Source organism: Lepisma saccharinum, chromosome 12 (genome assembly GCF_977018435.1).
Source record: "Lepisma saccharinum chromosome 12, izLepSacc3.1, whole genome shotgun sequence".
Taxonomy (NCBI): Eukaryota; Metazoa; Arthropoda; class Insecta; order Zygentoma; family Lepismatidae; genus Lepisma; species Lepisma saccharinum.
Genome location: NC_139240.1, coordinates 36021629 through 36047192, shown reverse-complemented (window position 1 = coordinate 36047192; position 25564 = coordinate 36021629). Strand labels below are relative to the sequence as shown.

General features: G+C 37.9%; 1 protein-coding gene across 1 annotated transcript in view; it reads right to left on the bottom strand.

The window, feature by feature from the left end:
• Positions 1 to 25332, bottom strand: part of LOC145995981 (QRFP-like peptide receptor) — a 539079-nt gene extending 513747 nt beyond the window's left edge. The window contains exon 1 of the mRNA XM_083132095.1: positions 24631 to 25332. Coding sequence (XP_082988221.1) covers positions 24631 to 24966 — 336 coding nt within the window. The 5' untranslated portion in view covers positions 24967 to 25332. The remainder of the gene's footprint in view (positions 1 to 24630) is intronic.
• Positions 25333 to 25564: the final 232 nt, after the last annotated feature.

Below are 25564 nucleotides of genomic sequence, written 5' to 3'. Positions count from 1 at the left end.
GGCATTGAAAAGAGATGCTAGAACGAGTGTTGAGAGTGGAGCGTTGCAAGCGGATCGCGAAAAATAGCCATTATAATGCCATGAAGGTCAAACATATATGAAATTAGTCACGTTTTACTTTATAATCACAGCATTTAAGCATTTTTGAAATTTTAAGTCTGGGAACGCCGGGCGTACGGGCGTACTATAACGCTACGCCACTGATTGTTATATACATTAACCAATAGCGTTGCCGTCGAGTAGATATTGCAGAGGACATTTTTTCTGCAGCCGACAGAAGCGAAGAGGGAGGCCGGTTCCGCTACCCTGAAGAGGTAACAAGAGGAGAGGGCGCCGATACAAGGGAAGAGCTGGTGAAGACTTTGGGACAGTGTGCTACGGGGTTATTCATATGCCTGTTAAGGGGCCTAGTTACCGGTCAGGCCTGCCGGTATATGCCAGTGTTGTCACATCGGATTGGCAGAAAAGAGCTAAATCCCGCCTAAAATGGGGATTCTATTTCTCTGAAGCAACTAGAGCTAGACTGCAAAGCCAAGGTTGGTTTGAACTATAACTGAGACCGGTTAGGTACTAGACGAAAATATAGTTCCTTGGTGCGATTCGTGATTTGGACAAACCTTGCTTCAAAATACTAAGTTGGCAACAGTAATACGTACAGCTTGAGTTCCCTTCCAGAATTTGACTATCGCTGGAGGAGCGGAATTGTCGTCTGCTCACCGCACAAAGGTCAAACTGGCCCAACGCCCGAGAAATGTGTGGTTGTTCTTCCCCTTTCCACCTCATTTGCAAAGAAACAAATGGAGAATTGACAAGGCTCGACCACTATTCGTTGGATTTTCGTGGTAACTGTCTCATGAGTCGTAGTTCTTGCTAGGAGTGTTTGTGGCTAAATCACTGAGCGGATTGCAAAAAAAGAACGAAATGAACAAAAATGTAGGTCGAAGGCATGGTTTTTTGGGAGGGAGTGTAGATGATAACAGAATAATTGTCGTACCGATGGCCGGTAACACCTTTCGAAAAGTCAAGCCACGTCACTGGTTGGATGTCATCTTAGATACCATCCTTGCGAAGATATTCTTCATGTATTCGCAAACACGTGTAAGTGCATCACAATATGCATTACAGTTTGAAAATACGACACTTTTTGGAGTATTATACATGTATTCAATGTAGTAAAATATGAGTAAGAATGAATTTAAGGCCTTTTTTTTAAAGAAAACAATAGGTAACATGTGTCTACATACAGATGGAAGGCAATATAAAAAAAATTGATATGGATGGCATGCAAGTTCAACTAGGTTCTATTCAGGCAAGAAATTGTGGCTGTAGCTCTTGCTTTGTGGACTTGGTCAGGGCAATCTTCCGGGCAGCAGTAATTTGCCATCATATTCTTGTCCCGTCGTCTTTGACATGCTCTTTTATGTTATTATGTTCTTCCAAATGCACTGAGTGACCAGCTGGAACTGATCCACAAACGTAGAACACACTCAATGAATCAATCAAAGGTGTTTTAGTGTGTGGTTAGGGTACATCTATGCGTCGTTGTCCACATATACCCAAAGTACATACCAATCAAGGACGTATTTAGGGGGGTCCAGGGGGTCCGCCCCCCGCCAAAAGATTTATCAAGTACTAAAATTAAATAATGAAAAATTGATTCGTTTAGCCGTTGTTATATAAATTCCTCTGAACTTATTGTAAAACAAGGATTATATTGGGATCATACGGCTTTGAAGGGCACGAAGGATGTATTTCGGGAGTCTGGAGCACCTCCCCCCACATCCGATAGACTTATTAAGTACGAAATTAAATAATGAAAATATACTCGTTTAGAATTTATTGTATAATTTCCTCTGAACTTATTGGAAGACAAGAATTATATTGGGCTTTCAAGAACAGAAAGGACGTATATAGGGGTCCGGACCCTCCCTCACCCAATACACTTATTAAGTACGAAAATTAAATAATGAAAATATACTCGTTTAGCATTTGTTGTATAATTTCCTCTGAAACTTATTGGAAGACAAGGATTATATAGGGATCATACGGCTTTGAGGAACAGGAAGAACGTATTTAGAGGGGGTCCAGGGATCCGGACTCCCCGAAAGACTTACCAAGTACTAAAATTAAGTAATGGAAATATTAGCATTTGTTGCATAATCGATGGTTATTAATTTCCTCTGAACTTTTTACAAGGCAAGGATTATATTGGGATCATACGGCTTTGAATCACATTACAAAGAAGATTTATGTACACTACTACTCAAAATAATATGCATTAAATTTTAATCAGAATCTTAATTTTCTCCAACTACATGTAACATCATTTTTGTTGTTCGATAAATATTCAATTATTCATCTATTTGACATTAATTTCATTGCCAGGGCACTTGTTTTTATCTAAGTTATTCCGATCTTAACTACAGGTAAGCTACGTAATGAATATGCGCTGTTATATTTCTATTCTTATACAGTCTTTTTACCTAATCGTGTGATAATAATATAATATTAATTTATGTATTGTAATTAGTATTAATTTGATTTAATATAATTATTTTAATTTAAACATTATAATTTTATTATTATATTATTATTATTATTCCTGAGACACTTTGTTCGACCCCTCATATTTCTAGATACGTGCCTGATACCAATGGGTGTACTTTTTCGGAAAAGTAAAAGTTTCAAATTGCATGATAACTATAGCATATACGGGAAAACAGGTTTCATACTTGAAATCAGCGTTGAAAAATTTCATAGAAACAATTGCAACGGAAAGTGAGAAAAAAATGTTCCCCTGTGTAATGCATATCCCCCAACTCCTCTCTCAACAATCATGCTCCTTATTTCAAAATTCTTGCTCATTTGATTGATATTATAAAATACTTGCTATTACTTACAGCTTCCTGTGTTTGTGTACAATTAAAAATATCCATGTTTGTTTTGGTAAATTCGCAACACAACGAACAAGTGAGAAATAACACCAGATTGGTGGGGGGAGCAGTCAGGCAGACAGACACACACACACACTATCTATCTATATCTGTATATATATATATATATATATATATATATATATATATATATATAGTGTGTGTGTGTGTGTGTGTGTCAATTATACTGTCCATCATTCAAAATTCGATTGCAAATTGAAGATTTTAATATACTACTAATGTTACGAAAAGTGATTTGCGTGACTAGACAGGCAAAAATTAAAAGACAGTAAGAAAATATAGTTTCCGATTTAAAAATTCACATCTAAATGCTAATACATGTTTTATTTATATACTTTGCGGTAGCTGACCAAAGGCGATGAGAAATGGAGAAGAAATAACAAGTCGGACAAATTTCTGTGTTCTGGGTTCAGTGTCCTTAGAGATGAGGCTCTTTGTTGTTCGTTCTTTTGTGTGTGTTTACGATATTATTCGAGTAAAGTATATTTGACTTCAAAAAGTACGGTAATTGTTTATCTTCGTTGTTATATCAAAAACTCTCCCCCCGGGATTTCGCACCCTGGACTCACTTCAGCCATGCGCTCTTCTCGTCTCAACTACAAATGGAAGATCATTCCGAAAAGCTCTGAAACTAACAAACAGTGATACCAACCTTATTTCACAAATTATTGTTCACGGGAGAGTTAAAATGAAGAAATTAAGCTTTGGAATCGTATATCATTACGACAGGAAGAAAATGCACCTGTTCATTTTCAAATCATTTATCATATTAATAAAAATAGTATTTCGAGTTTGATGGCATTTAAAGACTTGAACGTCTGTGCTATTTGCAGATCTCAGAAGCGAGTTTAATTGCTTTCTTCACATCCAAGTTTTATCCAAAAACCATCAGTTATTGAATTTGTTTGCATGGCAACTCACGATAAGTATTGTGTAAATTATTTGGTAGTTGACAACACTGGCGTTATACATAATTTGAGATGGGTGAACGGACAGCAACCACCTGTTCTGCAAATTCCAGCGCTCCCCGATGTCGAGGACACTACCTTTGTTTTAACCTCTAAACGTTGACATTACTGACACGTTTTACAAATCGTGAAACTTAAAGTAATTGCTTTGAAATTTGTCTACATGGAATTAGAAGAGTTATAATACTATATTTCAATAATTCTGTGGTTTTAATAAATCGAATATCGATCTTTGAGGTGGTTAGTTTCAGATTTTGTATTAAGTCCACTTTATGCACAGAAAGGGTAACCCGATTGCTTAGGCTAATCGGGACTGGGCCTATTTAAAGTGGGATCCGAACCACTATGCGCCTCTATCGGATATCGCCTTGATTACAAGGCGCCGACGTTACCACTACCCAAGGACCACTACCACATCGGGGAGGCCCCTTTGAGATCGTTGTGTGCTGCAGACTACAAAATTGCTTTCTGCTAGCGGTCTGATTTCTTTCGGCTCGGCTCGGCTATTTTCGTAAAGATCGAAAGCTCGAGTACAGTGCCTTGAATAATGTAGTGTGGAAAACGGACGGTTTTGGCCTGGCAGGTTCCACTCAGAAAGGATACCGCTAGAGGCGCTGGTGTCGGTACAGGTGCATGGCATTCGTCTGCTTATAATGGAAGTAAATGGAGTTTTCGCTGCAACGTCTGATTCTTTTACATGAAGCATTTCTATGAATGTGATAATTGCTATGATATTTGGTACAGTGGTCGCGAAGATATTAACGAACATTCTAGACAGTCGACCACGTCCTGTTATCGTCGTACTTTCGTTAATAATACGGGAGAAAAAATACGCGTGGAATGCTCTTGGCAACTAAATTTTTGTGTATGAATTAGGTTCATTATTATTATTATCATCATCATCATTTCTTTTAAAGATATACACACTGAAGCATTTGTATTTTTTATATTTACTGTCTCTTTTCTTCCGCTTTAAACTAATCGCGACGATGATAATAATGATGATTGCATGAAACGACAAGGGGAACCCCACAAAACTTTCTTAGTGCCATCGACAAGAGTGTAAGGAAACTTTCAAACCAATGGGACAAGCGACACAGGATGTGCACACTGTCACACTAGTGACACACACTTCCAGACTGTAAAATAGCATTCATTGCACATGAGGATCCAAACAGCAAACGATACGTTCATATGGCGTATTCGCGTGCTACTTGTTACTTCGGTCGGAAAGCTCCTTAAAGGAAGGGTGCTCAGACCGAAGTGACGGGCTACAGGGGGGAGTTCCCAACTAAGTGACAAGCGACATGGTGCCTTCAGTCTATTAGCAAGTGTTCGCTGGTAATTGTGGGAACAACAGATAGGCGACACGATAAACCGCACATTACAACAACAGATCTAGGCGACACGATAAGCGACACGTGTCGCTTTGTCGCTTGTGCGTCGCTCAAACTGGGCCATTTTCAATAGCTTGCAACCTGTTGCCGTGGTTTGTTGTTCGCGCATGCGCTATGCAATGAGTGTCTTGCTTTAGGGAGATTGCGCACCAAAGCGACAAGCGGCACGCGACACTTATCGCTTGAGGGTTTCACCAACCGAACGCTGGCCTGTGCTTCCCGTCATGCCGCTACGATGTGAAATGTTGCTCTTGATTGGCTCCTTTCCAAGCAACATGTGTCGCTTCGGTATGAAAGTTGCCTTGGACCGAAGGACCCGTGTCGCTTTGGTGTGAAATCCTCGTATCGTTTGTCGCGTGTCGTTTTGGTGTAAAATCTCCTTGAGGAAACGGTGCAGTCAGAGCTTGTGTCCCTACGGTTCGAAAGGCTGCATTGATTACGGACTGCTCGCTTCCAAGCGACACTTGTGGTTTGTCGCCTCGGTATGAAATATCTCTCAGGATACTATTTATATTGTAATAACAGAAAAATAAAACTCTAGTACACAATCCAACACCTGACGTCACTTTGCGATGTTTCTTCTTGTGTTGCGCATGCTATTTATTTATTAATTTTATTTTACTTTTCTTTCCAAATTAATGCCGTTTTGTGACTGCAAATGACTCCACAAATATAACTGTTTCCATCAATTCACGTACCGCATTTCAAGACAAACAAATCTACACAATATATTCCAAAAATTAACTAAGCCACATTACTTTCATAAGAAAATTAGCACTCGTACTGATCGCACTGCCATCTATGTTTTCATCCGTCTGGGGAACTAGTTTCTTGGGTCGTTTTCCACACTACGTTATTCAAAGCGCTGTAGCTCGAGCATGCTAGCTTTTCTCCAGGGTTGAGGATCTCCACGCATAATCGCGGATCCCACTCAGTTCAGCATAGGCGATATAATTCTCCTCTCTGATTGGTTGATTTCGCGGATATGACGTCACACCAAAACAAAAAACAATTGAATGGATGATGCGAAGTGATAAACAACGAATATACTATATACGTGTGTGAATTTATTACTTTTTGGAAAGTTTTTACAGTATGTTAATGCATGTAACAACGGTGGAAATTGAGACGTGAGTGCAATAGAAATAAGAAATTAGACTCTCGTACTATAAGCAGGAGATGTAACAAACTGCTAGTTGAGTTATAAGAGCAAATCAAAGTGAGAAGATTATCTGTATGTAATTTTTAGATATTTTTATATAAAGTTTAGTAATGACAAAAGGTGTTTGCAGATTGCTTCTATATTTACAGCATATATCGGTTTTAAAAATCAACACAAGCGAAAATGTAGGCATTTGAAGTGAAACGAAATTAATTTTCACCTGCTAAATTTTCGTTTTGAACAGAAAGTGTGGGGCGTTACCCCCACACCCCCTATACGCCTTCATGGCGTGGTGCTAAGCACAGGGGAGCACTTTACCTTTTATAAAGCACGTTCCATTCTGTAGAGTAGAGAATTTCCAATCCACGACTCGCTTATCGAAATGAGTTCCTAGAATGGCACTGGAAGGCTTGCCAAACTCTCTCCACTGCTTCCACCAAACATGGTGGGCGACCAGTGTTTTGCCTTTGCGCAAGTAAACTTTCTCCATATATTGCGCATACCAGTGCTTAATGCAGTTCTCATTAGGTGGATCAAACCAAAACTGGAGTTGAAAACTGTGTTGAACTGTGATCACAGACGTCCAACACAAAACCCTTTGTACTGTTTGGTCAGCACTATTTTGCACAAATGGTTCCCATGAGCATGGTGGAACTCAAGTGAAACGTCTACAGTTTACGTTGCAATCAGTGCTTGTCACATATCTCTCCGCACACTGGTTGCTTAGAATGAAAGTGAAGAATAGGTACAAACTTTACTAGACACCCTGTGTCTATATTCAGTTCTTTATAAATATGTCTTTAGCTTTTTTTTTTTTTTTTTTCAAATCCTCTTCACAGTTGATTTTGGTAGAATCTTGCTTCTCAGCTACCTTGAAGAACAGTAATATGAATTGAAGCACTTCTCGATGCATGGTTACTGACACAACTGTGTTACATCAGTAATGCTAATATCTGCTGTTTTAGGGTAGAAATATATGTAAAAATTATTTAGCTTCATTGGTATTTCTGTTCTTTAAAACATGCATTGGCAGTTTCAGTTTAGAGCTAATAGTTTGCAAATAATAACAATTTCACAACAATTTCTGTTACTGATGTAACAACAGAAGTGGTCATGTTTAAAGGGAAAGTTAAACATGATGATGTTTAAATTTTTTCGAGGAAGTGGATATTCACCTTTCGTTCCCAATAATGATGCTTGTAGGCTATGCAGTAAATAAATCCTCTCAAATTCTTCCTATAAAAACCGGCAATAATGCTTATTAATAATACACGTACGTGTATTTCAAAGAAGGTCGTCTCCTGGGTCACATGAGAGGAAGTAGGTCAAATAAGTAACTGAACTGGAAATTTAAGACATAGATATATGCCATATTAAGAATTTTCCAGAACATTCAATTTATTTTCTTAAGTCTAGTGTCCTATTTCCTGTAGAATTACTCAATATGTACCAAGTTTCCACCGTGGCCGTGCTGTTTTTCATTTGTACCAATGTTTCAAAGACTGGTTCTGCTTTCGTCTTCTGGGCAGTATATTTGCTTCTCTTGTCTCATGTCAGTAGTCCTCGACCACAGGATGTGACAAAATAGAAGCAAATACACTACCCAGAAGAGTGAGACGGAATCAGTCTCTCAACCATTGGTACATATAAAAACTAAAGACAGAGGTTACAAGTCAAAAGAATTCAATATGCCACTTCTTATATCTTGGATATCTTGGATGCATCATAAGCAGTGTTACGAAATGGAGTCAAGAATTAAAAGTAGGAATAGCAATGGCGAAGGAAGCCTTCAATAGAAACAAAAATATTTTCTGGGGATCTATGAACAAAAAACTGAGTTAAAGACTAATGAAATGCTTTGCATGGAGTGTAGCTCTACATGAAGCGGAAACATAGACACTGAGAACAAGTGAGAAAAAGTGACTGGAAGCTATGTGGCTATAGAGACGAATGGAACAGGTGAAATGGACATAAAAAATGAGAAATAAAACAGTGCTAAAAAGATTGATTGATTGAGTTTATTTTACTTCGCGTTTTGTGCCTCTTGGCTAACTTGCGAAGATGGGGATGAGTGATGAAATGATGAAATTGATGAATGGACATTCACAAACAACCAAGCCCAAGCGGGATTCAAACTCGGGACCCTTGGCATCGCAGCGCGATGTGCTAACCACTCGGCCAAGTGCTAAAGAGAGTTGGGAAAAAGAGATCAATGCTGGAGATAATCATGAAGAGAAAAATATATTGGTTGGGCCACTGGATGAGAAGAAACTGCATCCTAAGGGATGCTATTGAAGGGCTAGGCAATGGAAAGAAAATCCGTGGAAGAAGAAGATACCAAATGATTGACATCAAAATAAATGGGTCCTACGCTGCTACAAAGCGAAGGGTTCAAGATCGAACAGAATGGAGGTTGCATGGAAAGACTGCCCCTGGGCAGAAAACAATGAACGAATGAAATATAGAATTTTCTTACACTGTCCTACTATGCTCTATCCTCATGGCTTAATATTTTCAAAATGTCCATCATTCACACACACACTATATTACCGAAAAATGTTATTTCTTTGCTAACTTGTTCTTTTTACACTTTAGGTGGGAGTTCTTCAGTTAATAAACAAGTGTAAAAAATAAAATATAGCGAATACAGCAGAACCACTTTAACTACCACATTAAATCAATCATTTTTATCCTAAATAAAAATAATTTATAAGTTCTCATCTATGAACCAGGATATTAGTCACCATTAGCATGCTTCTTTCCATGGTATTATTTGTTCACCAAATAGATTCTGCATTTGTGGACATTCTGAAATTATATAGTTGCAACTGAAAATTAGAAATAAACTGTGGCATGTCAGACTCTCTGGAGAAGTCATTCTCAAATTTTGGTACATAAGGTAATGTTCACTGGTATGTAAAAGCAGTAATAAAAATAAATAAATAACAAGCTATAACATGGATACATTTAATACATCAAGTGAGATATTTTTTTAATTGTCAAGTTTTGCCTGTAACCTCTGCCACCCCTTGAACGTGAAACCTTACATATGCGTAAATATAAAAAAGAAAAATTGAACTATATTTTTATACTGGGGCATGGTCTACTTTTTAAAAAAAGCAGACTGAGCAGTAACAGTTCCGTTTTATGATATTTTTAAAATTCTCCTAGCATGAAAACTAATTATCGTAGAATTTTGGCAATCATTGTTACACAAAATTTGAACTTTCCGTAAAGTAATGAGCACTGTTTGAATTTCAAAGAAAGTTATTTATGTTGAAAAGAAATACATCTTAAATTTTACTTTACCCAAGCATTCACGCTTCCCATGGACAATGTATGTTCTGTTGACAAGCGACTGTAAGTATCATAGACTAGTGGGAATTAATGTAGAAGTAAATCGGAACCTTAGTAGAATGCATTTAGGGAATATTTTAATCCTAAGAGAATCAAACCCGGCTTGCCTAAACTAACTATACTGAACAATATCTTAAGTAATTGCTAAACCTCCGCAGTATATGTTAACAGAAGTAAATCGAAATCGAACCATGTTAAAATTTCATTCGTAGCATAATGAAATCACAATAAAACAAAAGGAACTTGGGCCGACTGAGCTCTCATATAACATTATTGAACCTAAAATGGCAGTGATAATATTCAATACAAAGAAACTAGTACTCACTTTTTCCGCGAAACTTTTTTTTACATAGTTTCAACAAGATCTAACGAGGATCGTGGCAGTGGCCACTGAAATTAATAGAACTATGAAAAAAACACTTTCATGGAAAAAGTTAGTACTAGTTTCTCTGTATTTATTTACTACCGCATCTCACATTTCCCAATTAGGAATAATATTCAAGTTGTTTTGTTTACAATTGTGTGGCAAATGCTATTTAATATAGCTATTTATTTATTTACTGAGAAAAGTTCAGATGCAGCATGGACAGCCATTTTACACTGAAATTGTCAACAATGAAAAGAGCAAATTAAAAATAACACAAAAATGATCAACAAATTGTACAAGCATTTCTTCTGGTGGAAGACTCTAGTCCAGGTTTTTCTCTGTAAAATATGTTTATATTACATGCTATGTGTATAGGCACTCTAAAGTGGAAGGAATGTGTTACAGTGGATTTTGCCATTGACAATTTCGTATGGATAATTGAAGTCTTCCAGCAAACAATACTGATAGGGAGTCTGGAAGTTTATGAAAAACGAGAGATGCGATGTTGAAAAATTGCATAATGAAAGAACCCTGAAACGAACTATAGCTAAAGTGTAAATCACCAACCCTGAGACCTTCTGTAAACAAACCATCTCACCGATTCGATGTATCACTGAACACGGAGACCTTCCCGCACGCATAGAACTCGCCATGTTGAAAGTAGCACTACTTCCTTGCTGTTCACATGATTATTTTTAGAAAATAACCAATGTTATAAAATACCATTATGTACACAAATCTCTAAGCTCATTGAAAGTTACAATGCATATTCCTATAAAATGTTCACACTTATCTTGCCTTGCCATGTCACCAAGTTATTTTACGAAGTGCACTATATTTGGCGGAACAAAAATCGTTATTAGGATACTTGTCAAAGTTTCCAACCTCAATAAATTTACGAACTTTCTTTGTCTTGTTTTGATCATCATCATCATCAATATATTTATTGGACTTACAGCATTGCATATGGCTGTTTATGCCCATTATATATTTTATTTACATAAGATACAATTTACATAAAATCTACAAACAAATTTCAAATACACTCCTATCTATACCAAACCTTAGAAATATATATTACCATGTTATATAATTTTGTCTAAAAAAATGCAAGTAAAATATATTCAATTCGCATGCAAGAAAAAAGCCAAATTTATGGGAAATGATTACTGGTGCAAAGAGTTAACCATAAAGGTGAAGCAATAAGTACAAAAGAAAGAGCATTGGGTTTAAAGTGAGACGTCATTTGCGGCAGCGTATCCCATACTATAAATGGGCCGTTGTTTTACCTTATGTAATGAATCCCGTAACAACGCTAGATTTTCGTGTGGATTATTTTATTGTACTTCTATGAGTTTGCAATGCTTTCTGCATGCACGTGGTTTTATTTACAGAAGGTCTCAGGGTTGGTGATTTGAACTGTAGGTAAAAGTGAAAGGCTGAATTGATTCAAAAGGTTGTGATTAGTACTATAGCCATGAACGTCCGCAGGATTTTTTGCAGGGAGGGGCAAGGAAGGTATTTTTTTTCAGGGCAGGGGGGCAAACAAGGCACATTTTCTCCAAAAATTGTGTTGTTCCCTAAAAAAACATTGCTTAAATTTGAATTGATGTTCATGCAATAATTAACACATATTATTGTGGCTAAAATGAAATTATATGTGTGAAATACATAATTTTTGGTTGACTTTTATTTTCCAGGGGGGGCCACGCACCCCCCCCCCCCTTCCGGACGCCCATGACAATAGCACTTCTCTTTCCACTACCACTGAGATGTTAACCTAACATCATTATAAGTATTATATTTGGAGGAAGACCAAAACACAGATGCCTGGCATGATTGTCAATGCACACAAAGCTAAGGTGTAACAAAATTTTTCATTCTAAAAGCACTGTTCTAAGTGCTTATTTACATATGAACGAATTACTTTGCTCAAAAACTTGGTAAATATCCGACATCGCCCGAACGGATTTCTTCAAATTTACAGGAGAAACTACTTACTGAAATCAGTTTCTGTAGCATTGCCGAAGTTCTTGGAGGTATTTTCTTTCGCAGAAACTGAAAACTGCACCATAGAATGCTGCAGAACAAGAAATAATCACTTGTTACGTAGGGAACTTGCGTTTCTGTAACATTATGCCGTTGTTTCCATTACGTACGTGCAGATGGCGCGAGCGTCGAAAGTCACGCGGTCTCACCAGTGTTTCCAAACGTGCCTTTTTTTACGAGATTTTTTAACTATGCTTACCTAACCTAACCTAACCTAACCTAACCCAACCTAACCTTGCCAGAAATTGTTCGTGGGGCTATCGTGAATGGTTTTTGGGGCTATCGTGAATGGTTTTTAGGGTTATCCGTCAATGGTTTGTCGGGCTATCGTGAATATTTTTGGGGGCTATCCGTCAATGGTTTGTGGGGCTATCGTGAATGTTTTTTTGGGGCTATCCGTCAATGGTTTGTGATGACATAATGAACACGAAAGTAGGTATTTTTCGGTTAAGAAGATTGAAACACTGCATACCCACTCCAAATCGACAAAACACAAGCACGACGCGCGATGATCCATGACGAGTGCACGCCATATTGTCTGTTACCAAGCAGAACAAGGAAGACAAATCATGACTCGTAATATGAAAAGTTAACACTATTTTATGGAAAAAGACATAACTTCACCTTAAAGAATCTTCCGCAATGCAGAATAGGTAAGTATCAATGCTAAAATTAACGAAATAAACGAGTGAGAGGTGTTCGGGCCTTATCGGATAATTACTAAGAACTCTGTACAAGCAATTACAAAGTAATACAAAATCCTTCTACAGATAATTGTTTTAATACACACTTTCTATTTTTAAACTTGACTTCTATTATGAAGTGTACCAGCCATATCATGATTTATTATTGATATCGGAGACATTGCATAGTTTTTATATATGTTATATGTAGGTGTGTGTAGGATCCCAAGAAGTTGGTACCAGGATCATAAAAAAAATCAACCCTGACATTGAGGAACGATTGTCCAACTTTTCGGGACCCTCAACAGTCATTAAATTCCAAATTATCATATTGAATGCTGGTTATTTCTAAATGTTTTCTGCATTAAAAATGTCTGAAATATCTTGAAATCAACCGTTCTTATTCCAGAAGTGCGAAAACGATCATTTGAGGAGGGGGGGGGGGGCAGGAATAGCACATAAGATTTGAAATTTTCATTGTGTCAGGATATTTTGAACATTTTCAGTTTTGACCAACAATTTTTCATCCTGCACATCCCTAGTAATATGCAAATAATTAATATCACAGAGGCATTACTTTATATTTGGGCAGGCTATTATTTCATGTTGGAAGGACAAATAACTCTATTGGGATGCTGTAGTTTTTAATATCATAAAAGTAATTAAAAAACACAAACTAGAAAGTGAAATCATGTAGATAACAGTATTCACGTTGGGATTTTCATAATTATATTTATTTATTAGTGTCCAGATAATGTATGTAGAACATTAATAAATTTCACAGTGAGCTTATTTATTACCAAGAAAAGATGCTTTGACATGCTCATTTTTTATTCAGTTTAAATTTGTTGTTCTATATATTATCTGAATTTGAAGGAGATAGGATACGTAGTCAGATGCAAAATGCAACATTTCTTCCCTGCCAAATAAAACAACTTATGACCTAATCTCACATTTGCTAGAAAATGTATCCATTGTGTACTAAATAAGAAAACACTGAATAAAATCAATGAATATTAGGAACCTTTTACTTTGTAATGATGCGATCATTACTGGATCCTTTTTTATGTTATAAATTGTGTATGGCTATGTATTCCTGTACTTTTGGGTTCTTGGCCGTTGGGGAGCGGTAAGTTTCCAGTAACGGTTTAGGTCATTAGCGGGGCCTATAAAAGGAAGGGAAGGGGAGCAGTCGGCCTCAGATGTTTGGCGGAGTACAGCAATGTAAGAGGTATCTTTTTCTCTGAGGGGAGCGGCTGGGCGAGCTTTCTTTCCTTATTATGTGAACCGACGGCGGGGATGTTAACTTTCTTTCTTTTAATACACACACTTGCTCTTTTCACATTATTCCAATAGTTTATTTCATGGGGGAAACCGGGTACACAACACACATACCTTCAGCCACCTTTTTTGGTACTGAGGGTTATATTTTTTTTTTTACTCGTGGAGCCAGTGGCTACGCGAGTCTACACACTCTCTTCGGGAAGGGGGGACAGGGTACACCGAAACGTAATTTTGCGAATGACGGCCAAGAATTAACTTCTGTAAATATATTATGAATAAACCTATATATATCTAAAAGGAAATGGGCGTTAAGTTGTAATTTGAAGAGGTACGTGTCTATTGCCTAAACTAGCACCCACAGAACTTCAGGTACTGCAAGTTTTGAACCTCGGGACAAGGATTCAAAAATGTATGGTTGTGTATATTGTGTATGTTGCTGAGAATCAGCTTAAAAGCACAAAATATACCGCTACAACTTCAAGGTTTCTACAAATATTTTTTAAAAATCTAAAACTCGTAGATTGTTTTATGGATGCATAAATCTACAAAGATTTATAACGAAACTTATAATCAAACATTGATTTCATTTAAGTGTCTTGGCATGGAAGTTGCAAATAATATTAAAAGTTGCCAGAAGCAGGCATTATTCCAATAATTTACAGTACTGCACCTCGATAAAATATTCAAAGGATAATTATGAAGACAACACGAATAGTTAGTCCCAACATTTACGTGATACGTGACATTGTAGTCTTGTTTTGAAATTAGGTAAGATTTTTCTCTCTTGCGGACACACAAATCAAATTCAACATTTCTGTTTAACGCAAATCAAACGACATAAAGGAATTATTTTGCTTACAAACCTTCTCGAAGTTGGAAAATTGAAATATGCATTCATTTTACGATTTTAATGAGTGGATTTTATTTTAACTACCTACATATACCTTCAAATGAAAATACCATTACAGTAAAAATACGCATTGTTATTATTTTTTTAGAAAATACACTTTACAAGTCTCGTTACTTTAAAACGCTGCCAGCACAAGACGAGTGTTGTTACGTCACTTCCGCCAAGTCGACCAATCAGAGGCAAGAATTCTTCCTCCTATGCTGAACTGAGTGGGATTGCTTGTACAGCTACGGACACTTCTGCGTTAACTTTCAATTGAATCACTACAACCCAGAAGTGTCCGTGACTGTACTATATCCTCGCCACTGAATATGCGTTGTTACCTTTGAATTATTGGCAAGATACGGTGCATACATATTCTTCTTCATCTTGACCCTATCCACTGTGTCGTCCATTTTGGTCAAAGGTACTGTTTTGTAGTTTGTATTGGCATATAGCACTATACACTTGAGTCACACTGAAATAATATCACTTATCACTAGTATGGTTTTTGCCATTGTAAGGAGAGAGTACAATACTTTCAGATTATGATATTCCATCATCGGGGAAAGCCATAAAGAAGCGATATAACGGGAAGAGAAGGCACTTGGCACAGTGGTTCGGATTCCACTTTAGGTCCAGTCCCGATTAGCCTTAATGTGCATAAAGTGGACTTAAAACACCAAATCAATAAATCAAAATTAAAACGGATCGTGATAATTTTTAATGGAAGTACTTGGGTTTATTCAGTATTTGATCTGCACCACTGTCTCCACTGAATATGAATTCTATTTCTAACTCGCAGGAGTAAATCAGCCTTGTTAGATTCATTAATTCAGATGTCCGGGCAAGTTCATCACATACATCCACTACTACACATAGATGCAGGGGTGCCCACAGCCGGGTTTGCGGACGCAGGTTGCTTCCACCCAACTTTGGGGGGGGGGGATTTTTTAATTTGCTTTTCACTGAATAAAAATTTTAGCATTGGACTGAAGTTGAACTTTGTTAATATGTAATAATCACTTCCCATAATACTAAAATACTGCTAAGCGACGGGTAATGAGTATTGTTTGCGGGGACAGTGCCCAGTTCTTATTAAGTTTTAAATTGTCAGGCGAATTCTTATGGGAAGATTAAGCTTTACATTTTTCGGGGGGGTACTATAAACTCTTGACTATCAATGTTAATTCTTAGATTATCACGAGAATTCTACTAGGGGGTTAGAATTAAATTGGAGGGGGAAATATCCCGTTATTGGATATCAATGTTAAATCTTAGGTTGGCATGAATTTATATAGTAGGGGGGATCGAACTTTAAAGTTTGGGCTGGGGATATTTTGCACTTTGGTGTAAAATTCAAATGATGATCATTAGGGATGTGCCGAAGACGATTACAGATGTATGAAAATCGGCCGAAATTGACACATCGGCATCGGTATCGGAATCGGCAAAAATCCGATATTTAAACCGGTACAGATTATACTAGAGTTTTTACCTTCTAATAAGTTTTATATTCTAGTTTTGTAAGATTTATTGAAAATTTGGTTATGATTCGTCATTATTGTAGAGTTTTTGTAATAAAATTATTGCAAACTCATTCAGAGGATCTTCGGGGGGGGATGGGCACCCCTGCATAGATATAATATAGCTACGATGCTCACGACTTTAACGAATGATGGAGAAAAACTATAGTCAACATTATCCACCTGTTCAGCAAAATGTTCCTCTTTTCCTTTACTGCAGAACAATCACGTCTTCCTAAGGATACTTAAATCGAAAAACAAGTACGTCACCAGCCATTTTGTTGCCATAGGTAAAGGTTTTGTTTCACTAAGACATTAATCCTATTAAAAGCTTTCACAGGCCAATTACTTTCCAATAAAATTCTTACCCGAGATGTTCTTTCGTCCAAATGGAAACATTGGCACTAATCCGCTATGAGAGGGAAATTACAGAAGCATGTGGGCGAAAAGATTTACTCCTACATTCTCTATTTTCTTTTGTGAACTCTTAATCTAAAATAAGAAACTCTTTTCTTCTGTCTTGGCTCTCTTACTCAAGTGTTCTAAATGCGAGTTACGACACGACATCCCGTTAACTCACCCAAACCGCAAAATTGCGGTAGCATGAACCAAAAGGATAGTAAACTTCTAACACTGAACGTGCATCTTAGAGAACGCACCAGAGACATCATCAATTCCACATCCTAATTGCCAATTTAATTTATAATTATTTCTTAATAGCCATTTACGCCTCACCATGTCGACGTGCTAATACGTAGTTTAACTTAATCGACTCTCACGCTAACTGGCGGCAAGAGAGAAATACAAAAAAATGTTCCTTCGTTACGGACTAATCGAAACACCTCAGTTACAGATATTCTAAGCGAGAGACGGTGCAATGTACTTGCAAAGCTGAAAGGTGGAATATACACAAGTGGACCTGTCGTGTGTGTGTTTTGTGTTTGGGAATGTGGCGTTGGTTAGAGGCAGGCACGTATCTAGAAATATGTTTCGGGGGGTCCGAAGCAAGTGTCTGAGGAATAATAATAATGTTTAAATTAAAATAATTAAATCATATTAATACTATTTACAATACATAAATTAATATTATATTGCTTTTACACGATTAGGTAAAAAGACTATAAAAATAAGAGATATAACAGCGCATATTCATTACGTAGCTTACCTGTAGTTAAGATTGGAATAACTTACATAAAAACAAGTGCCCTGGCAAGGAAATTAATGTCAAATAGATGAATAATTGAATATGTATCGAATAACAAAAATGATGTTACATGTAGTTGGAGAAAAGTAAGTTTCTGATTAAAATTTTATGCATATTATTTTGAGTAGTAGTGTACATAAATCTTCTTTGCAATGTTATTCAAAGCCGTATGATCCCTATATAATCCTTGCCTTGTAAAAAGTTCAGAGGAAATTAATAACCATCGATTATGTAACAAATACTAATATTTTCATTACTTAATATTAGTACTTGGTAAGTCTTTAGGGGAGTCCGTGCCCCTAGACCCCTCCTTCCCTAAATACGTCCTTTCCGTTCTTCAAAGCTGTATGATCGCAATACATATAATTCTGGTCTTCCAATAAGTTCAGAGGATATTATACAACAACTGCTAAACGAGTATATTTTCATTATTGAATTTTCGTACTTAATGAGTCTTTCGGGTGGTCGATGTCTCCATGGAACTCCTCTTACTCTGTTTTCTGTCCATTTCTTTCTTACTTTCTCTGCCCCTCTATTTACACCTATTTTTATCTTTCCTTTTCTCTTCTTTTGTTTTCTACTTTTCTCTCTTTCTTTGCTTATATTTTTTTATTTTTCTATCAATCCCTTTTTCTTCTCCTCTGTTCTCTTCCCCTGGTTTCTATTATCTTTCTCCCCTTTTTTTCTTCCAGCGTTTATTACTCTTTCTCTCTATTTCAGTCTAATCCTTTCCATTCTATCTTTACCTTTACCATAACCAGTATGCAAATTAAGCTTCTTGCTTTGCGGTGGCGTGTTTGTTATTTCATTGCGGGGGTGGGTATTTTGGTGGGTACTAAAATTTGTATATGTTTCCACTTACTGAACTAAATTACTGCCATGCAGTTGTACGTAACTTAAGACAGCGGTTTTAACCTACGACATTAAATCTTATGATAACATTTACACGTTACATTAGTACATTTACATTCTAAGAAAGCCCTAACTCATACACAAAAAGAGCTATTCAACTGGTAATACCACAGACAAGGGTATTATAAAATATACCCTTATCTGTCGTAATTCTGAAGAAACCTGACCAATTTCTATTGCCTGTTCAACTCAATGACTGTGATCTACCTCCACTCTATACTATCCATTGCTTCAGGTTTTCATAGATTATTTAACAACTGCGAGCTCTTTCTAAAAACTCTGCACCCGACGACAATACGAACAACTAAATAATGGGCTATTAAAAAATAGAACTTCAGACGCAAGGTAGGACACAATTGGTTTAAAGGTTAAATAATTGTTCCCGAATGATTTTTAAGTCGTGTTTGTTTGTAACATAGTTAAGAAATGGTATACTGTATGATTTCAATCATGGGCGTAACTTGTGGCCTAATTTTGAGGGGCAAATCAAACTTTGGCCTAATTTTGAGGGGGAAGAATCAGACTTACGGTCTAATTTTGAGGGGCAAATCAAACTTGGGCCTAATTTTCAGGGGGAAGAATCCGACCTGAGGCCTAACTTTGAGGGGTAGAATCGAACTTGGGGCCTAATTTTGAGGGAGAAATCAAACTTGGGCCTAATTTTGAGGGGGAAGAATCAGACTTACGGTCTAATTTTGAGGGGCAAATCAAACTTGGGCCTAATTTTCAGGGGGAAGAATCAGACCTGAGGCCTAACTTTGAGGGGTAGAATCGAACTTGGGGCCTAATTTTGAGGGGGAAATCAAACTTGGGCCTAATTTTGAGGGGGCGAATCAGACTTTGGGCCTAATTTTCAGGGGCAAATCAAACTTGGGCCTAATTTTGAGGGGGAAGAATCAGACCTGAGGCCTAACTTTGAGGAAGTAGAATCGAACTTGGGGCCTAATTTTGAGGGGGCCGAATCAGACTTTGGGCCTAATTTTGAGGGGCAAATCAAACTTGGGCCTAATTTTCAGAAGGAAGAATCGGTCTTTGGGCCTAACTTTGAGGGGGTAGAATCGAACTTTGGGCCTAATTTTGAGGGGGCCGAATCAGACTTTGGGCCTAATTTTCAGGGGCAAATCAAACTTGGGCCTAATTTTGAGGGGGAAGAATCAGACCTGAGGCCTAACTTTGAGGAAGTAGAATCGAACTTGGGGCCTAATTTTGAAGGGGCCGAATCAGTCTTTGGGCCTAACTTTGAGGGTGTAGAATCGAACTTGGGGCCTAAATTTGAGGGGGAAATCAAACTTGGGCCTAATTTTGAGGGGGAAGAATCCGATTTGGGACCTAACTTTGAGGAGGTAGAATCGAACTTGTGGCCTAATTTTGAGAGGGTAGAATCGAACTTGGGGCCTAATTTTGAGAGTGTAGAATCGAACTTGGGGCCTAATTTTGAGAGGTAAATCAAACTAGGGGCCTAATTTTGAGGGGGAAGAATCAGACCTGAGGTCTAACTTTGAGGGGGTAGAATCGAACTTGGGACCTAATTTTGAGGGGGAAGAATCAGACTTTGGGCTTGACTTTGCGGAGAAGATAAGACTCGAAAAGTTTTCCATCACGTAAAAATAGCGTCCAGGATTATTTGCTAAATAACTGTGACGTTTGTGAAATCGCAGATATGACTGTTCAATACTTTGCTCCTCAGTTTCCGTAAGTTGTAAATTTTAATGAACCTGAAACTTCTGAGGGGGCAAGTGCCCCCTTGCCCACGCCAAGCTACACCAATGCTTTCAATGCAATTTTCGTTGGGATAAAATTATCCCAGGCAGGGAATAAAAAACAAATACTTCTTCCGGGGACCTCCGAATGAATGAACTGATATCATATCATGTATTCTTCCGCAACTCAAATCTTCGCTTCCTGTGATCAGGACGAATATATTCTTCATGACAATGAGGCAGTCTTCCAAGCTCACTCTTGCTCGTATGCTATGCAAGACTCATTTCCTATTTTATATGACTGGTTATGCATTTCTACTGCCCTTGGGAAAAATTATGCATGCAATGGACAATGTTCTTTGTGAACTGTGGGAGGAACGAGGATTTTAATAATGTCGGACAAGCTGCAATAAAAATATATGAAGCTATTCTGGCATTATTTGTATTTTTATTGTACATCGCTGAGGGCACTCGCCCTGATAAGGATAAGGTGGAGAGGCGTCCAGTGGTCGACTCATGAACTCTCCGTCGTAGCCACGGAGTCCTCATACGTGTCACTTCATCAACTTCGTCTGACCAAATATTCATCTTCATCGTCGTGATTTGCATACAGAACAAGAAAAGCGGCTCAAAACGGAAGAAATTCCCCCCAAAATGTAAGGATAATGAAACAAGTGCACTGACTCCACAGCTTGTACGCTAACCACTACACCACGGGAGATGTAGGAAAATCTAGCAGGAATCAACAGGAAATCCTTACTCAGTTTATTTTTGAAGTCCGCTTTATGCACAGATATGCTAATCGGGACTGGGTCTATAGTTTAAAGCGAGATCCCAACCAGGCATAAATTGACAATACCGGAAGTATCTCAGATTGCTTTCAAATTCGGCATACTTGGCCTCGTAATCACGAATCTGCAGTTAAAAATTGGCGGTCACCGTCTAGAAATTGCAAAATAACCTTGTCAATTACCGCTATGATTCTCCATACACTAACATGGAAACGATATGAAGACGTCTTCCTTTCCGCACAACGGTCTTGCTACCAACGTTGCTCAAGTGTTGTGCAATAAGTGAGAGCGTTGATTTGCGTGTGAGAAAATGGCGTCTTGCGTAAAGGTGGAAAACATGTTTGCCCCACGAACCATTCACGGTAAGGTTAGGTTAGGTTAGGTTAAGCAAGCATAGTTAAAATTAAGGGTCATCATAAATACAGTCTTGAAACGCTAATCATTGCAAAAAATAGTTGTTTTCTTCATAAATCAAGGGTGTTTACTCCGTTCACGGACCCACTTTTTTCGACTTATTTTGCAATTTCTAGACGTGACCGCCAAATTTTTAACTGCAGATTCGTGATTACGAGGCCAAAATTAGTGAGTATGCCGAATTTAAAAGCAATCGGAAATACTTCCGGTATTGTACATTTGCTCCCCGAACCACTATTTGCCTGCACTGGGTATCGAAATCAGGACTACTTGATTACAAGGTAACGACGAGGTCAAGGAATGAAATTTTGGTAACACTTTACTATACCTGAGACAGATTTCCTCAAATTTACAGGAGAAAGTACTTATGCAATTCATTTTCTGTAGCGTTGTTGATGTTCGGGAATGTAGTTTTGATCCATTTTAATGCGAATGCATGTGGTTTTCTACGTAAATCTATTTCCGACGCGCTATTGCTGCTGCCGCCATTTGCTTTCTGCACAAAATACGCTATCATATTGTCCGTATATGCTAAATTGAATGAAGGGAGTGCTAATGGAACCTAACCTAGTAGGCATACCTCGTCCCTGTGATGGTTCGTGGGGCTATCGTGAATTTTTGGGCTAACGTCAATGGTTTTTGGGGCTAAACGTGGATGGTTTTTGGGGCTAACATCAATGTTTTTTGGGGCTAACGTCAATGGTTTAATAATTACTCTTTATGTCGAAAATTGAACTTTTTCGTGAAAAAATATCGTGAAGTGTTTTTAATTATTTTTTTTAATTTAGGTATTTTTAGGTGAACAAGGATACAACACTGCATGCACACTCCAAATCGACAAAACAATGGCACAACGCGCGATGAACAGGTAAGCTATTGCAATATTGTGTGAAAATAAGGAAGAACAGTAAGTACTCGTAAATGTAAGAAATATACATTATTTTCGTTAGAAATTCACTATTTCACCTAAATAAATGTTCCCGAATGCAGAATAGTACGTTAGCAATGTAAAAAAGTGTGAAATAAATCATTGACAGGTGTCTCAGGTATAGTAAAGTAGTACCGAAATTTTTTCCTACCGCGGTGACATAGCACGTTCAGCGATCGACTCACGTTTTCGTCACCAACGGGCCGACCTCCGTGGTAGAGTGGTTATCACAACGCGCTACGACGCCAGGGGTCTCGGGTTCGAATCCCGGCCGAGGCACTGGTGTTCTTTGTGAGTGTCCCTTCATTTCATCAATATCATCACCAGTGGCGGCGATTGGGTTCCAAACTGGGGGGGGGGGCAAGGTGCCAAACCTGGAGGAGGACAGTTTACTTTGCCTTGGTATATAAGGTTTAGTACAGTGCGGGAGCAACAATGACAATAAGTAGGGGACGACTGCGCCCTCGCCCCCTAATCGCCGCCACTGATCATTACTCATTCTCATCTTCGCGATTAGCCAAAAATGGCAGAAAAGCGAAGTAAAATACGCCGAATCAAGCAATAAATCAATAGTCACCGAGGTCTCCAGATTCGAGTCCCAGCTTGGGCATAGGGGTCGCTTTGTAAGTGTCCTTTCGTCAATTTCTTGCGGTGACAATTCATAATCCTCATCGTTGAGGATTAGCGAAGAGTGGCAGAAAAAAGTGACGTATATTAAGACGCATACAAATAGAAGAAATCAATGAAACTTTTAATCCCTTTTTGTGTATTGCGTGGTTGCATACATTCAGGCTCAAATTTCAATTTTCGAGGGTTCCTAGAGTCGAAGCGAGGCGTTAAACGTGAAAACTTTATTAATGGCCGCTATACGTCGTGAAGGTTTTGCGTTAACGTGTTGTACAGCCTATGTTCATTACACTCTATACACTTCGAGATTCGTTACGAGATAAGAACGAGTCTGATGCTTATCAATCGAGACGAGAACGAGATAGGCATTTGCAACCGAGGCTCTCCCAATTTGTGTCTCGTTTCGATAGCCTCCATAACCAACTACGCCAAATGTATTTTATAAAGTCTGGTTACAGCATGTTTAAAGTAACAAAATAGAAATTGACATAAAAGTGAATATATTACATATCACATAAAAATTTTGGCAAAATTTGTAGTAGTCCACATTGCGTACATACAGCCTAATCGGGAAACAGTGTCTACAGTTGAAAATCATCGGAACAACTGGAAATTGAATCAAAGTACATATTTAGGCGCCAATTGCCCATTACTGCATCCGTGTAGACGACAAAGTGGCCAACTTAGTCGCCAAAATTTGGTTCAGTAACGAAGAGTAAAACATTTCTACGATTTCTAGAACCACTCAGCAAGGAATAAAGCTATTTCAATCTGAATTTAGTTAAATATTCATTTAATAACGTATATTATAAGGTGAAACAAGTTATACTACTTGACAACATAAGGAATACAACTTGATCGGTATTGAATTCGATTTCAAGCTAATGCATTCTTGAGGTTCTTACCTCAGGAATTTCGAGTATTAATTTATGCTCTTAGCCTCGATGAAGCAAGAGAAGAATAAAATTCACCAGTACAGTGCAAATGAATTTACCCATTTTTCAATATTCTGAAAATATCAACTATTCCATGCTTCTGCATGTAAAAGATTCAAGCTAAAGTGCATACTTGCTGTCATGTCGCTAAAAATTATGGCCTGCATTGATTCGTTGAGGGATAAATTAAAAATTCAGGACGCATTTTGCAACTGATTTCGAATACTGAATGGAACGAAAACCTCTTGATTATAAAGCACAAAAAAGAACTATTAGATGAAGGTTCCTGCATTATTTGTTATCGTGGAAATTTAGGATTTATAAATATGAATCTTTGCTATAAAAACACCGACAGTTTCACTTCTTACATATCAAAAACTAATGAATAGAATAGGGCAAACACATAGTTGAAAGGTAACTATTTTTCGTGTGACATTGATGAAATTATAACCTTAATGATAATGTATAATTGTTTCAACATACCTTAACAGGAATGCAGATTATGATGAGTAGAAGGTCTGCCGAAGCCAAACTTGCCAGAAACACATTTGTTGTACTCTTCATCCGACGATAACGCGCAATTGTGAAAATTATGAGTGAATTGCCCGCAATGCCTAAAATCAACGTCAACCCGTACACAAGCAACGTTGGAATAAGTTCGTCCCAAAAGAATGTACTGTACGATTCCTCCATGTCATAATCGTAATACTCGTATAAGTATTCATCGTTCAAGTCTTTCGATAAGTTTAATGTCGCGTTGAAATCAACTTGTGGTTGAATCGTTACCTCACCGGAACTTTCGCTAAAGTATTCGTCCATGTTGAGGTTTGACCTTGCACACTTGACCGATATACAACGTTGATTTTAATGCTCGGATCACGTATCACCTCATTTAAGTTCAGGGAAGTAGTCTGTTACATTGTAAAACAACTTTTGCAATTGTGCATTTTGTTCTCGCATTTCGCGTCAAACTTCGAAACAACACTCGTGCACGTACCTATATTCAACTTGATCGGAATGGACTAAGATTCTAAAACGTTTCTTTTCATATTTAAACACCGTAAAGAGCAGTTCGTAGTCAGCTGGGACTTGGATAAGATGAAGCGTCGATTGTGAATTTCAGTGCGAAGGAAGCGTGTGTATGGCACAACTCGACACGCCCACTGTTGCTTCTGCCGAGTTCAGTCGACGAACGATCACTGGGAAACTTCAGACCACGCCGAGCTTCGTTTAATGGGAGGTACGCTTGCGCAAAACAACGAGAAGTCTTCACTCTTCCTTGCTGAAGCATCGGGAATGCTTTTTTATTCGTATTTACATGTCGATCTTCAGGTACGACCGCACTCCACAGCCCGCATCGCTATTAATCCCCTCTGGCGACCTAATTCGCGATTTGACTTCTACAGCGACGTTTTCC